Raw genomic sequence first — 15,448 nt, forward strand, 5'->3', positions numbered from 1 at the left:
AGCAGTCATTACAAATGGGAGTAATTAGCTAGTCATTCCTAGCCTGGCTTTGCATCTATGAAATTGAAACGGGATCCACGCCATGTCCCACGGTTGCACTTAATGGTTCTGATGTACTTGAAAATGTTTAATTTGTATTTATTTCAAAATACAGAAAATTTGACAAGCAATTTAATGAGGCTTATAACAAAAGCTGGGACTTCTGTGTCCCACCTGCTGCAGATTCTTGCTCCCATAGGCCACCTGTGTCAACTTTTACCTGTTACTTTTAGCATTTGCCTCCTCATCCCTAAAGCACATGCTCACAGGCCTTGAACATCTGCGTGCATGTTTGTTCTCCAGTTTCTGGAGACTTAAATTCTTTATCACTTCTCTTTTGTGTTGAATTCCTTGTTGCTTGGGTCCCAGGTCTTCTATCCCCTTCATTGATTTACCTCTTTATTTTTGGAAAGTACACGTCCTGGGGGCTTCCTGAGAATAGATGCGAAAGTGCCTGCTAAGGTCTTTGCTCAAGCCTTGACACTGACAGACAGTTTGGCTGGGTATGGAATTCTAGAATGGGAAATCCTTTGCCCTCAGAAAGCCTGGCTCCATTGTCTTCTAGCTGCCAATCCCATGTTACCATGCTGCTCCCTCCCATCCCTTCCTGCCTGGGGATGAGCAGCCTCCAATCTGACTCCCTCAACTCTCCTGGCACTGAAGGCCCTGGTCTTTTAAAAATCTCTCCTGTCCCCCTGCCCTGCCCCTTTCTGCTTATGTGCCCATCCTCCTGATTCTGCCTCACAGAAGCCCAGAAACTGGAGGCGTGGGGCACATATGCTGGAAAAACCCACAGGCTAATCAAACATGTCCCCTTTACAAACGTTACACCCCAAAGTCCGTGCTCTTTTCCCTCTCTCCCAATGCATTTTTCCTGGAGAGGAGACAGACTTCCGCCAGAATCACATGGACCAAGGGAACTCCATTGGAAGCAGCTTTCCAACAGATTCGTAAATGCTTGCCCCACACCTCCTAGGGAAGCACCGTCTTCAAAAATGGCAGCGGCATCTCATTGTATGTAAATAAAGGTTAAGTCACAATAAAGAACACTCCCAAGGAACAACATGGAAAGAACTAACAACCTGATAAAAAGTAGTATCATAGAATAAAGACCCCAAACACTTCCCCCACAGAAACGGAAGGAGGCCGTTCTTCCTTTCTCTCACCTTCTCAGAGTGTGGACACAGCCCATCGGACACACGTGCTGGGGCTTTTGGTTGTGGGGGTGGGGGTGGGGGGAGGATGGTTACAATCTGTACAAGATAGGGGGATGGGGGGGGTGGCAGCCGGTGATGCCAGCCACTTGGCCAGCCCAATCCTGCTTCCTCTTCTGCTGGGTCTCTTAGCATCTGTCAACCCCGCTGTACAGCAAGGTGACCGCCTGGTGTCATTCCTATCAGGCTGCCCAGTGCGAAAGCGCCCCCCTCATGTTTGGCAAGTCCCCAACTTAGGAGTCTTACTAGAAGCCCCTTGCCCAGGTTGTACCAATCAGAAGCCTGGCCCTGCCCTTGAACAGAGAGCCACAGGCTGGGGAAGCAGCTGCAGGATGCAGTGTGCGACCCTCGCGGCAGCTGGCGTCAGGTTACAATGTAGGAGGGAGATCTAATTTTTACAAATACAGAAATATTTTGTATTTTTTTGGAGTATGTGTTTTGGCATGTGTTATCCTTAAAAAATTTTTATTGTGGGGCGCCTGGGTGGCGCAGTCGGTTAAGCGTCCGACTTCAGCCAGGTCACGATCTCGCGGTCCGTGAGTTCGAGCCCCGCGTCGGGCTCTGGGCTGATGGCTCAGAGCCTGGAGCCTGTTTCCGATTCTGTGTCTCCCTCTCTCTCTGCCCCTCCCCCGTTCATGCTCTGTCTCTCTCTGTCCCAAAAATAAATAAACGTTGAAAAAAAAAAATTAAAAAAGAAAAAAATTTTTATTGTGAAATATTTACACACGAGCATATGAAACATATATGCACAGCATAAGAAGTGATAAAGCAAACATCCTTGTAACCACCACCCAGATCAAGAAGCAGAATGTTTTAAGTAATAAAATGACAGTTGCCTTAGGTCCCAGCAACCCTACTTCCAGAAACACAAACAAATAAATGTCCAGGGATCCTTCAGGGAAGCATCTTCTGAGTAGGAAAAACAAAAGCAAAGGAAGCCAGCACTGTTCTGTTGCCTATACGTATCAGTGCGCTTAATCCCCACACCCTGTGTTGGGATGACGGGGGCTGAGGCTGCGCCCAGATGGCGGGGGCGAGGAGGGAATAGTCGGCCTGACTCCAGGTTGATACATTTTGGCCTTCTGTATAAAAAGAAAATCTTCCAGTGCTAGTTATTTTTCCATTGAGGAACTCCACTGAGAATTTAGCCTACATTCGTAGCCATGGATATGGCCAAAGCTTCCTGCTCAAAAATATTCACCGTGGCCAAATTTTTACAGCCCCAAATAAAACAACATGAATGTCCCATACAGGTTCCCCAGGGCTACTCAAAAGCAGAGCATTCTCACGAAATCGTTCACGAGCCGAAACGGCATGCGGCAGACTACCCCCGGCTTTCGCAAATTTGAGGTTCTGCCACTTTGCTGTATGAAAAACCTACCTTAGTACCTGTTTTCAGGTAACTGAAGAAAGCCGAAACCATGCTAACATAGGTCTTTAATAAAAGAAGTGGAGGGGCACCTGGGTGGCTCCGTCGGTTGAGCGTCCGACTTCGGCTCAGGTCGTGATCTTGCAGATCACAGGCTCGAGCCCCGCGTCGGGCTCTGTGCTGACAGCTCGGAGACTGGAGGCTGCTTCGGATTCTGTGTCTCCCTCTCTCTCTGACCCTCCCCCATTCATGCTCTGTCTGTCTCAAAAATAAATAAACATTAGGGGTGCCTGGGTGGCTCAGGCAGTTAAGCGTCCGACTACGGCTCAGGTCATGATCTCGAGGTCCGTGAGTTCAAGCCCCACGTCAGGCTCTGTGCTGACACCTCAGAGCCTGGAGCCTGTTTCAGATTCTGTGTCTCTCTCTCTCTGACCCTCCCCCGTTCATGCTCTGTCTCTCTCTGTCTCAAAAATAAATAAACGCTAATAAAGAAATAAATAAACATTAAAAAATAAAATAAAATAGAAAAATTACAAAGACTGTTTATATGGTAATCATTCAGGGAAAAATTTTAATACCGTGAAAAATGCTTGTGCTGAGTAAAAAAGGCAAAAAAAACACCCACCCCAATTGTTTACAAAATGTAATCACAAGGATATACAAAAGAGACTAAGATATGCCAAAATGTTACGAGAAGAGAGAGAAGGAGGTAAAAATCGCTTTTCTCTAGGTTTTCTCCAGGAATTGGTTGTGCTTTGCCCCCCACCCCAGGCCCTGTCCCTTTGGTCTACATCACATTCAAGGGAGGTGAGCTGCAGCGAAGTGTGTTGTTGTGCCTCCTGTGCGGCGAGGTCCGGACCGCACACACTCTCCAGCAGGAACAGGGGCCCATGGGCGCCACACTAGCCTCTGAGGCCCAGGCAGCACCTCAGCTGGGCCCCGCGGCCTCTTCCTGGAGTCCCGGAGGGAGCTTGGCCTCAGGCCGATGGCACAGGGTCAAAGTCCTACCCTCCAGGAGCCAGAAGACGGGGTAGAGGGGCTGGGTGAAAATGGCGTGGAAGGTATGTAGGGGCTGGGCCTTGGGCTCCAGACTGTAGAAGGTGAGGCGGCCAGAAGCCAGGTCCAAATCCATGCCCAGGAGCCGCCCGGACACCCCTGGGAGGCGCCGGGCCTCCCCGTTGTGCCAGGCCTGGGCCCTGTCCTCCTGAACACAGAGCCCCCAGGAGCTAGGCCCACGCCCAATGTTGTCTGTGTGGGGCCCGTGCTTGTGCCGTGAAAGTTCTGGATAGGCGACGCCCAGCGTCACTGAGTGATTAGACGTGCGCACCTCCCAGTAGTGTCGACCGTTCCGGAAGCTCTGGGCACATTGCACCTGCCAGAGCTGGAAGCTGCGTGGCCCGGCCAGGTCCCGGGGCTTGTGACGGTGCTTTACCTGCTGGCCCTGCTGAGACAGGTAGAGGTGGCAATTGGCGCTGTCTGGGTCGAAGGTCAGATTGCGATAATCTGTCAGGGACAGATGGATGGGAGGTGAGCGGGTAGGGGTCTGTCTGCCATTCTGTCCCCGGAGGGAGAAATGGCAACTGAAGCTTCCCCAATGCACACCAAGCGTCTGCCAGGCACAGAGCCAGCGGAGCAGGCACTGGGCACCAGCGCGGAAGTCCGTCCTCGCCACAGCCCTGGGTGGAAACTTCTATCCACCTCATTTCAAAGATGAGGAAACCGAGGCTCCCGGAAGTAACCTAACTTGGTAACAAGTGGAAGAATCCTAACTGATCCCAGGTTTGCACGCCCAGAAATCTCCGTATCCCTGTATTGGCTCCACATGTAAGAAGTTTACATCCTACGACACGTGTGTGTGGTGGCCACAGACCCAAGGAAGGGCAGGGAACAGACACCCTGGACAGGGCAGTCACAGCACGTGCCCCCTCCACGTACTCACACAGACGTGCACACATGCTCACGTGTACTCACGTGGTGTACACACGGTCGCACAACGCACACACGCCTATGCACACACACCCGTGCCGGTCTCCTTACTCTGCCAGAGTTTCCTCCTCAGTGGGCAAACCGGGCTTGGGACTGGTGCCAGGGGACCTGGGGCCTCTAGGAGGCAAAGAAGTGTTAGGGCAGTGATGGGGAGAGAGCTCATGGGGGGCAGGGTCCTGACCCCACTCCCACCGGCTGTGGGAGGGCCAGCTGGGCCTGGAAGGGTAGAGAGAGGTCTGGGGTCAGCCTTACCCACGGGGCCCAAATCAGCAGCCTCAGCCGGTGCCCTGGGGTGGCTCCCCTCATCCAGGAGGAGACCATACAGCCGGCTCAGTGACTCCACGCCAGCCAGCTGCTGCTCTTCGTCCCACTGCAGAGGAGCCAGGGGCCCAAGAGGGCCTGGGGGTGCCAGGAGCTGTGATTCCTGAGCCCCGGGGACAGTTGCAGTAAGCCTGTGCACGAGGTGCAGGGTCGCTGGTCGACCTGTGCAGGGTCAGCCAGCGACCTGTGCACAAGGTGCACCTGTCGCCCCGAGACCCGGTACCTGGAGGAAGGTCTGGTCATCCAACTGCTCCAGGAGGTCCCGGACCCTGCGGTCGTAGTGAGCCAGGGCTTCCAGGTGGCCCCGCAGTCGCCGTTCTTCATCCTGGGCCTGTGTTAGTGCCTGTGTCTTGGCCACCTCGATGTCCGTCAGTGCCAAGGTCCGCCGCATCTCCAGGGCCTGCAGCAGGCAGCTGAATTTGCTGGAGACCACGGAGGCCAGGGTGCAGGCCGAGCTCTGAGTGGGCAAAGGAGTCGCCTAGGGTGGCTGGGGCCAAGGCTGCCCCCTGGACTGCGGGGTGGTGTGGGGAGCCAGGGCCCCTGGAACCGTTCTCCCCCCCAACCCCCGCTCAGCCCCTCCCTCCCTGCTGCCAGGAGGCATTTCCAAGGTAGCTCGCACCTGCTACCCAGTGTCCCAGGGATCCATTGGTGGCTGCCTGAAGGGGACGGCATGAGGAGGTAGTGAGGTAGAACAGACAGGCCTCGTACCTGGATCTGGCTGCTTTGCTCTTGCAATTCCTTTAGCTGGCTCTCAGCCTCGGTGGCCTGCTGCTCGGTGACCTCCAGCATGGCTCTCAGCTGGGCCTGTGGTGCCCACAGTGGGAACAAGTGACAAGAAGAAGCCAGTTAGTCAACAAACATCTGTAGATGCGGGGCGTCCCCTCCCAGTGCCACCCCCAGCAAGGCAGACCAGTGGGCCAGCACACAGAGCACCAGCCTCGGTCTCAGCACCCCGGGTGAACTGGGTTAGTGTCCCAGGGAGATCTGGACAAAGCCCGTTCCCAACCTGGAACAGGGAGGTACACAGGCACAGCAGAGGCCTTTGGCTTTACACCTGACCTCCAGTCCCTCTTGCAAGCTGAGCAACCTGGGGCAGAGCACCCACTGTCTCTGGGCTATAAACCCACCCCGCACTACCCCCAGGCAATAAATGGTGGGAGCCGTACTTCTGGCTTTGGCTCAAAGCACCAAAGCTAATTGGGAAGTGGGTGGTGTAGTGCATGCACGAGGCAGGTTCCTCCAAATACTGGCCAGTCCTCAGCACCGGCTCTGGGCATGAGGGGAAGAGGGCACCCCTATTTGCAACTCCTCTGGTACCCTTGAGGGTAGAACATCGTGCTTTCATGGAAACGGGACAAAGCACCATTCCCTGCCCTTGCTCAAGAGCCTGTCTTGCTTCTCCTTCTGTTGGCCACATTTTATGAGGCAGGAACCATCATGATCCCCACTTCAAAGATGAGGAAATGGGACAGAGAAATTGATAATTTGGCCAAAGCCATCAGATCTTCCTAAGCCCGATGCCTGTGTCTTTGTCCAGGCCCCTTGGCCTCCAGCGTTCCATCATATGCTGCATGCAGAAAGGGAGGGGGACCTCTCATGGTTCCACCTGAGTCTCCCCCAGGGACGGGCATCTGTCCTTCTCACACCCCGCATCACTTCCCTCTAGCAAAACACGGCCCCTTAGGCATGTGTGTGCCACCTGGTGGTACCACCTGCCACTCCCTCCTTGTTGTCATCTGCTGGCCTTCACTGCAAACTTCCGAGCTCAGAGCCTCAGCAGGAGCATTCTATTCTCTGTGACTTCAGCAGCCACAGGGTTTATCCTCCAACACTCCAGCGCTTGGACCCTTGGCGTCCTCACCACTTTCTTCACTCCGTTTCAGCCACTCAGTCCTGGGGCCTCACCCTGGGCCTGTCACCAGCTCCGAAATCTCTATTTCAAGCACCTGTTTTCTCCTTCTATCCGGGACCACAAACATCCCAAAGCCGCCTCCTGCTTAAGCTGCCTGCCCCAGCCTAGGCGCCTAAAGACAGGGCAGGGCACTCCGGTGTCACCTCGCGTTCCCGACGCTCAGTGTCCAGCAGCGCCCGCTCGTGGAGGCGACACTCGTTCACGGTGCATGCGCTGCACACGCAGCGACCCTCCGTGCGACAGAAGAGCTCGAGGGGCTGCCCGTGCCGGAGACAGCGCGCGCCCGGCCCGGAGCCGGGGGCCGGGGCGGGGTCGGGGCCGAGAGCCGGAGCGGGGTCGGGATCGGGAGCCGGGGCAGGCCCGGCGCGCATCAACTCGAGCACGCCGGTGAGGGCCACATTGCGACGCAGCTCGGCGCCGTCGGGGAAGTGCTCCCGGCACTCGGGGCACGCCTTGTCGCGGCAGCCCCACCAGTCCCGGATGCAGTCCCCGCAGAAGTTGTGGCCGCAGGGCAGCGTCACCGGCTCGAGGTAGAGCTCCAAGCAGATGGCGCAGGTCAGCTTGTCTTCCAGCTTCTGGGCGTCCATGGCGGTGGCGGCGCCTCGTAGAGCCGGCAGGGGTGGGGCCTCGGCGAGGGGCGGGGCCTCGGCGAGGGGGCGGGCAGCGCAGGGCGTGGGTGCGGAGGGGAGGAGCCGGGACGCGCCGCGACCGTCGCCTCCCGCACCAGCCGCGCCTCGGCCGTCGCCGCACCGGCCTCCTCCCTTTTGTCGAGGCTCCGAGTCACCCCGGGTGGGAGTTGGACTCCGGCTCCCGGTGGTTCCACCCTGGGAACTCCATCCCGTTGCTCCAAACCCTCGTTAAGCAGCTTCTGGGGGGGGGGGGCCGGGTTGGGGGAGCCGCCCCCACCTACAGAGACAAGAACTTTTGGGAACCCCGTTGGGCCTCGGACGCTCCTCCTGCCTGAGGGTCACCACGGAACCCCTTACGGGCCCATCTGAAAACCTGAACAGCAGCTACTTCCCAGCAGCTTTGGCGATTAAATGAGGCTGCGCGGGGTTGTGCCTGGCAGTAAGACCACTGGGCACACAGGCTCTCTCCTGATGGGAGGTGCTCTGCTGCCCTTTTCCTTGGGCGGAGTTTCAGGCATTTGCCAGATTGGGGTATCTCCTTTCTCTAGGCCACGCCAAATTTTGGTTCTTTTAAAGTAAACAGCGAGGTGGAAATTTCTGGTCACCAACACAGACCAATCCACAGTGTTTTTTTCATACCCCCTTTTAGTGGAAACCCAAAGCAACCTTCAGCTGGCCTTGGAATCCTCTCTCCGTGTGGGTCCCCTGCTGGGGAGTTCCTTGTTTGCAGATGCAAGCTCTTCTGGAAGAAGAGCTCCCTTTTTATAGAGGTCTCCCTGCAGCTGAGCACAGGAGAGGGGTCCTGGCTCTAACCCGCCTGCCCTGGGGCAGTGTGCTGGCCCAGCGTGAGCTGGAGGAGGATTACTTCTGGTTTCTCTAACCAACCTGGCTTAGTTTTGAGGCAGGATGCCCGCTCACGGCAATGCAGCAAGCATTAGGTCTGTAATACGTGAAGCTCCTCTTCCCGGAAAAGGTGCACTGGTGTCCTCCTGACTGGCTACTCAGGAGAAATAATACTGTAACCAGCCAGTGAGGCTGCAGGGGCTTTCTGGGCCCCAAGCAGGGGTGTGCCAGAGTAGCCGATGCCAGGGTCTGCCCCTGTACTGTGAATTCAACGACAAGGGGACAATGCTTGGGGCTGGCAAAGCTCTTTCAAGAGGCCTGTGGGAGCAACCAAGCCCCACTGCCTTCCTTCTGTACCTGTCTCTGGCCACTGGATCTCAGGGCCCGACACCCTCGGGAGGTAGAGGTGAGGGGCCACCTCCTGAGGTGGGAGGCGGTTCTCTTTCCATTCGTGAAGCATGACAAATCCATCGTGGGGTTGGAGGAGGGAGTGCTGGCTGCTCCCGAACACAGATTCAGACGAGCTATGGCAAAAATCATCTTTGGGGCACCTGGGGGGCTCAGCTGGTTAACAGTCTGACTCTTGATTTCAGCTTAGGTCATGATCTTACAGTTCGAGTTCGACGCCAGTGTTGGGCTCTGTGCCCCTCCCCCCTCAAAATAAATAAACAAACTTAAAAAAAAAATCATCTTTATTCACATGTCCCACCCCTGCTACCATCTTTGGAGAGCTCTCTTCACTCCCAAACCCTGGGCCTGCTGGCAGGGCCACAGAGGAGCTGCCTCAAGCAGGACCCAGAAGCTGGCCCTGTGGAGCTGTGTCTTTATTGTTCCTGCTGGTGGAGCCTGAGAGGCTTAGTCCACTTTCTGGGGTGGGTGGCACTCTGGTCACTTAGTAGATACCGTAGGTAGGTTCGTGACTGTCCCTGTACCGGTCCAGGTAGCGCAGGGGCTGCCGGTGGGGGAAGCGCTTCTGCTTGGGGTGGTAAGGGGGTGGCCGCACAAACTCAAACACAGGCTCCCGCATGTCTGCGGGAAGAGGGAGTGTGGGTGTGGACTGAGGCAAGCCTGAGCCCCTTCCCCTTGTCTGCTAACCCGGGACTGCCCAGCCAGCCCACCCAAGGTGGCCCTCCTGACAGGCATTTCTCCCTGGCAGGTCAGGAGAGGTCTGTGAGCTCAGGCCACCGCCCCCCCCCCCCACCCCGCCCCAGCCCTCACCCCTACCCTACTCTGGCCTTACCCAGAAGCCGGTGGAAGATGTGGGTGACGGAATCATCCCAGCGGCACTGGAAAAAGGCCAGGCCAGCTGGTGTCATGGCTTCCTGGTGTTTCTTGTAGAAATCAAAAGTGTGGAAGGTCCTTTGGGCAAGCTGATAGCTATAAGAAGATGGGGAGCATTTAAGAGCAGGGAATGAGGCATCAGAGCCCCACACCCCACCTCCAGCCCCACAGGCAATCCTGAGAAGCCCCTTATGGTCTGCACAACTACCCTTCTGCCCGTCTCAAGTGTAAGAGACAGGAGAACTGAGCAGGGCAGACCATTCCTGGGAAGGTGGCCTGAGGCCTGGGTGGTGAGAGGGAATGGGGCCGGGAGAGGGGCTGGACGTGTAGATTACCAGGGTGAGGGCCGGGTGTCCCCAGAGAAGTCAATTAGCTTGTCCTGCTTGAAGAGCAGGAAAGCAAAACGGTGGAAGCCGGAGCCTCGGGCAGGGAAGGGGGGCAGGTAGGGACACGTCTCCTGTCCTTCAGCCACCCTGTTGCCTGGGATGTTGGTTCTGGTGGGAGGAAAAGGATCCATTAACTGACACTCAAGGAAGGCGGCAGCTGGAGTGCTCCCTAGAGGTGCTATCACTCCCTGGGAGGACACCCCCTAACATGACCTTCATCGAACAGTGAAGCAGGAGGCATAGTTCTGTGAACCCTCAGATGGACCACTCACTTGGAAACAGTAGAGGTTCAGAGGCTGAGGACAAGAGTCCTAGAGATGGTCAACAAGAGGATGAGGTCTAGAGCCCTGTTTATAGGCCGTGGGGAGCCGGGGGGGGGGGGCCACCACGGCCTTTTGGGCTGGACAGCCACACTATCTTTGGGCTGCCCCTGTGTTTCCCGAAGGCTCTGGGGTTTGTCAGGCAGCGTGAGCCCACTCTGGCACCACAATGGCTACTATACCTCCCCTAGATATAACTCCCTGGAGGGTCCTGCTGTACACGTTGGTAACTGCAGTTAACTAAAAATGGTAGAAACCAGCCTCCCGGGTACTGGTCCCAATTACCCATCAGTCCCAAAGCTGGGGTCAACTGCCTGACCTCTGCCCCCCTGGCTCCAGAGCCAAAGGCCACGGAGAAAACAAAAGGCAGCCCAGCTCGGGCAGCCCCAGCTGCCAGGGGTCTCTCACTGTCCTTTTCGCATCTGATTGTCATAGAACCCCTCAGGGCGGCTAAAGCATGGGGTGGCATCACCCTGGTTTTACACAGGAGGAAATGAGTTCAGGGAGACCAAGAGGCCTGTGGGCAACAGCTAAGGCCTAATGCCTGCTTTTTCTTCTGGACCTGTCTTCAGCCAGTGAGTGGATCACAGGGCTCTTGGTGGCATCAGAGAGCAGAGGGGAGGGGCTGCCACCTGCGGTGGGAGGTTAATCCAAAGGTCCACAGTTAATCCTCGGTGGAGCCAAGACAAAAATTCAGGGGCAGCTCTTTCCAGGATCCGGGGCTCCCTCACATGCCTCTGACCCATTCCCCCCCCCCCCCACCCCCCCCCCCCAGGTACTTACACCAGCCAGTGGATGTATTCAGCATCCGGCTCCAGCAGGTGTCCATCTGTACACAAACAGAGCCCACTGACTGAGGGGCCCCACGAGCACCCGGCCCCGCCCCTACTACCCGCCCCCCTCCCCGAGCCCTGGCCCATGGGAGGCGAGGGAGGCAGGAGGCCTGGTGAGCCCCAGACACCTACCCAAATTGGTGAGCAGCAGTGTCCATATGGAACCCTTGTCTGCCTCATAGGTCACCTCTGGGGCCTGGGCAGCCTGGCGGGGAGACAACAGGGAAGGTGTCACCCCCATCAGGGACAGACCAGCTGCGGTAAACAGAGGACAGGAGTCTGAGGGAGCTTGGGGGAAGGGAGAGCCCGCTCTGATTCAAACACCCTTGACAGTCCCTTGAGAGGCATGTCAGCAGAGAAGCTTGTAGAAGGAACCCTGCAGAGTTGCCTATCCGGCTCTCTATCCAAACCACAAGACGGCCCTCACATCAACAGACAGAGGCTAGGAGGGCACTCGGAAAACAGGGGGCCAGGAGTCTGCCCAGACAGGGCTTCTTTTTCTTTCATTTTATATTCCTTCTCTGGTGATTATTGTGGTGTTTACCAGGGGATCAAAAGGGGGAAAAGAACAAAGCTCCAAATCAGCCTACATAGATGGCATGCTTGTGCCCTTTACCACCATAAAAACTGCCTCTGCAAGTGCTTTCAGCAAGGAGCTGTCTGTGGTCCTGCGGTGGGCTGTCTGTCCACACGGTGCGGGGAGGGGCACAAGTAAGCAGTACCTCTGTTGGAGTAATCTCGTTGCCGTGGTATACAGGCATCAAGTCGTCCTCCCCCACGGCATAGGCCACGTGCAGGGGGACGCGGGGTACGAAGGTGGCACCATGGAACAGGTCTCGATAGAGGCCGTAGTACTCAGCCAGACGCTGCTTGTGATAGGGGCCACAGGTCCTCTCCCACTCGGCCCGCACCGCCTCCAGTGGGATGCGAGCTGGTAAGGAATGATGCTGCTTAGGATGCAGGGCGGGGGGAGGGCACTCGGGGGGCCCCCCTACCCTCATGGGGGGAGCTCACCTGTGCGGAGGCGGGCGGCTCGCTCCTCCTCTGGGTTGGCCCGCAGCTCCCGGAGGACCCGTTTCCGCTCCAGCAGCTGTTGGGTCCGGCTGACCTTGGGTGGAGGGAGCCCGATGTCAATCTTGTCTTTGGGATCTGGGGAGGGAAGGTATATATACTGGAGAAAGTGGGAGCAAGTCTCAGTGAAGCTGCCTATCCCTGCCTAGTCTTCCAACTCGCCCAAGCTTTACCCTTTAATTCACGAAACTCAATCAATACTGTGCAATCTGCTTCACAGGCCCGAACAGGGTCCAGGTGCTAAGCAAAGTGGGTTCAACTTGAGACTGCGTTTTCTTTTTTTTTTTTTTTTCAACGTTTATTTATTTTTGGGACAGAGAGAGACAAAGCATGAACGGGGGAGGGGCAGAGAGAGAGGGAGACACAGAATCGGAAACAGGCTCCAGGCTCTGAGCCATCAGCCCAGAGCCTGACGCGGGGCTCGAACTCACGGACCGCGAGATCGTGACCTGGCTGAAGTCGGACGCTTAACCGACTGCGCCACCCAGGCGCCCCGAGACTGCATTTTCTGATCCCTAAACCAGGTCACCCTGCCTGGGTCATGGGAAATGCAGGTGGATGATCATCCCAATTATGGCTGGGATGACCTTCAAGCCTGTTCGCACCTGGACACAGACATGAATCTGAGTTCCTGGTAGGATAATGAGCTGAAGCTAGATAAAGCCTTAAAGAAGCACACTTCTCACACTTTAATGGACACACCATCCAAGTCACCTGGGAAGTTTTGTTAAAATTCAGATTCTGAATCAGCAGGTCAATGTGAGGCCGGAGATTTCTCCTTTCCTAACAAGCGCCTAGGTAGTGCCTATGCTGCTGGTCTCAGAACACGCTTTGAAAAACACCGGCCCAAATGACTTTCAATCCAATACCTTTTTCCATTTACGTTAGACGGTAACAATAAGTAAGATGCACTCGTCAGAGATGGCATTTCTCTAAAAAATTCCAATGGACTGCATCCCTTAATACAGCAATTTTGTGACACAGACACAACTTTTATTTTACACTGAGGAAAGTGAAGCTCAGGCAAGCCACTCTGAGATGGGGAAAATGAAGGGCTCCATAAAAATCTGCTTTTTGCTCCTTTTCCTGCCTTTTTTAAGTTTATTTATCTATTTTGAGATAGAGACAGAGCGTGTGAGCAGGGGAGGGGCAGAGAGAGGGGAAGAGAGGATCCCAAGCAGGTTCCAAGCTGCCAGAGGAGAGTCCGACCTGGGGGTCGAACCCATGAACCATGAGATCACCTGAGCCGAAATCAAGAGTTGGGACGCTTAACCAACCGAACCAAGACGTCCCTGCCTCCACCTCCCCACTTTTTAATGGAAACTCTACGGCCAACGTGAGGCTTGAACTCTAGACCCTGAGATCAAGAATGGCATGCTCTACCAACTGAGCCAGCCAGGCGCCCCTTCCTGCCTCTATTTTTGCTACGACCTGCATCTCCACTTTACAGATGCCTCTTAATATCCTTTAAGAGACATTTCTTTAGATGATAATAACATCTAAAGAAGGACCAGGTGAGAATGACAAGATAAAGCCATCATATATGTGTATTCCAGACCATCAGCGCTAGACATCTTGAAGCCAAGCTCCCCTGGCTCCAAGGAGTAGCACTTGCGTCCTCATCTTGGTTCCGGCCGCCGCGCACCTGACTCCTCGCAGAAGTACTCCCGGTACGTCCGCCACCAGTGCGGGTTCCGCGCCTCCTGCTCCGCCCGGCGCCGGTAACGGTCGAAGCTTCGGTACTTCTCCAGCCGCTCCAGGTTGCTCACATCGATGTCCTCGTTGGGCATCGGCCCCAGAGGGGCGGTCCGGCGACTCAGGGCGGCTGCGGGCAGAGTGCGGGACGTGAGGCCAGGGGCGGACGCTGGCTCGAGCTCCGCGGTTTGGTCTTTACGGGGACCTCCAGGAGCCCCCCACCTCAGACCCCTCACCCGAAGTGCTGAAGCTCCGCCACCTCCGGCTTCCATACAGCACGGCTCGCCACCAGGGCGCCGCCATCTTCCCTGGGACCCGGCAGAGGTGGCCCGAGCAGTGCCTGAGTGCACAGCGGAGGCCCCGCCCCTGGGCTCGCGTCCTGGAAGCCACGCCCCCACCCGGGCCCCAGACTCCTCCTTCCCGGAGGCAAGAGCTCCCTCCTCCGGTGCGGAGGTGGCGGCGGGCGCCCTGCGCCCTGACTCCGGAAGTGCCGGGTGGCCGGCGGGGCGGAGCTGCGCGCGGTCCGGGCCCCTGCCCGCGGCCGGCCACCAGGGGGCGGCAGACCCACAGCTTGCCCCTCTGCGAATGCGGACACCCAGGGTCTCCAGGCCCTGAGGTTTGCGGCTTGCTGGTCGTTGATCAGGCGGCTGGGATTTCTCCATTCGTTCTTACTTTTGAGAAACATGCATGTGGGTGCCCTAGAACCCACTAAGAATGGGGTCGCTTGTAAATTAACTGTTTGAAAGGCCTAGCACGGATTCCCACATGTATCGACCGCAAGCAGATAGTATCTTCTCTCATTGTCACTTTCCACCAGCATTTCTCTCTCTACAGGGAACGGAATTAAGCAACTGGGTTATGATCTTGAGAGGTTGTTTATAATTTTGAAGGGAAAAAGGCCAGCAGATACACAGCTGTGTAGCCCTCTGCTGTGACCTGCGGGGTGGCGGGGAGGGGGCAGCGTTGCCGTTAGGGGATAAGTGAGCTACCTGTCACACCTTAATGCCAGAGACAGTGATACAGAGCATGTACAGGGACCGAGTAACGTATCATTATAACCCAACGTCTGTGGAACATCTCTACTTGGCTGTTTCATGGACACTGGTGTCATCTGAACGACACCACCCACTTGCCCAGGCCAGAAACCTGGGGGTCCTCCTTGACACGTGAAGACCCTCCATGTCTGGCATCAGGTCCCGTGGGGTCACTTTTTTACAACCCCTCACTGTCATGCCTGGTAGTGCCATCATCCTCAGTCTCCCCGGCACCACTGCCAGCGGTTTTGACCGGCCCCTTCCAGTGAGTTCACCCCACAGCCACAATGCATTTTTTAAATGCAAATATAGTCCCACCCTGTTTACAACAGTTGAGTGCATACCCACTGCCCTGAAGATAAACAAGGCCATACAGACCTGTTTCCTAATTCTAAACTCATTTCTCTTGGTCTTGAAAGGCCAAGCTCGTCCCTGTGGGTCTCCCTGCTGCGTGATCCTGTCTGTCAGGGGACTGAGGAAATGCCAGCTGCCCCCAGGCCAAGCCAGTGCTTACA

General features: G+C 56.2%; 2 protein-coding genes and 1 long non-coding RNA gene across 9 annotated transcripts; 1 reads left to right on the forward strand and 2 right to left on the reverse strand.

The window, feature by feature from the left end:
* Window positions 1-3,168: 3,168 nt before the first annotated feature.
* On the reverse strand, window positions 3,169-7,478 carry TRIM65 (tripartite motif containing 65). Of its 6 annotated transcripts, none has more exons than XM_045489666.1 (6): window positions 6,985-7,478; window positions 5,638-5,733; window positions 5,153-5,329; window positions 4,861-5,032; window positions 4,660-4,725; window positions 3,169-4,125 (listed from the first exon to the last, which is right to left on the reverse strand). In XM_045489666.1, the coding sequence occupies exons 1-6, from the start codon at window positions 7,426-7,428 to the stop codon at window positions 3,551-3,553; spliced, it is 1,530 nt and encodes a 509-aa protein (XP_045345622.1). In that variant the 5' UTR covers window positions 7,429-7,478; the 3' UTR covers window positions 3,169-3,550. The 6 variants fall into 6 exon arrangements, with proteins under 6 accessions (XP_045345622.1, XP_045345621.1, XP_045345620.1 ...); XM_045489665.1 differs by having other exon boundaries at window positions 5,153-5,386; window positions 6,985-7,476; XM_045489664.1 differs by having other exon boundaries at window positions 4,660-5,032.
* LOC123604034 lies at window positions 7,227-14,029 on the forward strand. The gene is made up of 2 exons (XR_006715187.1): window positions 7,227-7,396; window positions 13,761-14,029. It is a non-coding gene; the product is annotated as an uncharacterized LOC123604034 (long non-coding RNA).
* Window positions 8,991-14,371, reverse strand: MRPL38 (mitochondrial ribosomal protein L38). 2 transcript variants are annotated; one of them, XM_045489669.1, is made up of 9 exons: window positions 14,136-14,371; window positions 13,850-14,029; window positions 12,148-12,282; window positions 11,856-12,064; window positions 11,266-11,338; window positions 11,084-11,129; window positions 9,930-10,088; window positions 9,554-9,690; window positions 8,991-9,342 (listed from the first exon to the last, which is right to left on the reverse strand). In XM_045489669.1, the coding sequence occupies exons 1-9, from the start codon at window positions 14,200-14,202 to the stop codon at window positions 9,206-9,208; spliced, it is 1,143 nt and encodes a 380-aa protein (XP_045345625.1). In that variant the 5' UTR covers window positions 14,203-14,371; the 3' UTR covers window positions 8,991-9,205. The 2 variants fall into 2 exon arrangements, with proteins under 2 accessions (XP_045345625.1, XP_045345626.1); XM_045489670.1 differs by having other exon boundaries at window positions 8,991-9,290; window positions 14,136-14,271.
* Between the last annotated feature and the right edge of the window lie 1,077 nt (window positions 14,372-15,448).

This window comes from Leopardus geoffroyi, chromosome E1 (genome assembly GCF_018350155.1).
Source record: "Leopardus geoffroyi isolate Oge1 chromosome E1, O.geoffroyi_Oge1_pat1.0, whole genome shotgun sequence".
NCBI lineage: Eukaryota > Metazoa > Chordata > Mammalia > Carnivora > Felidae > Leopardus > Leopardus geoffroyi.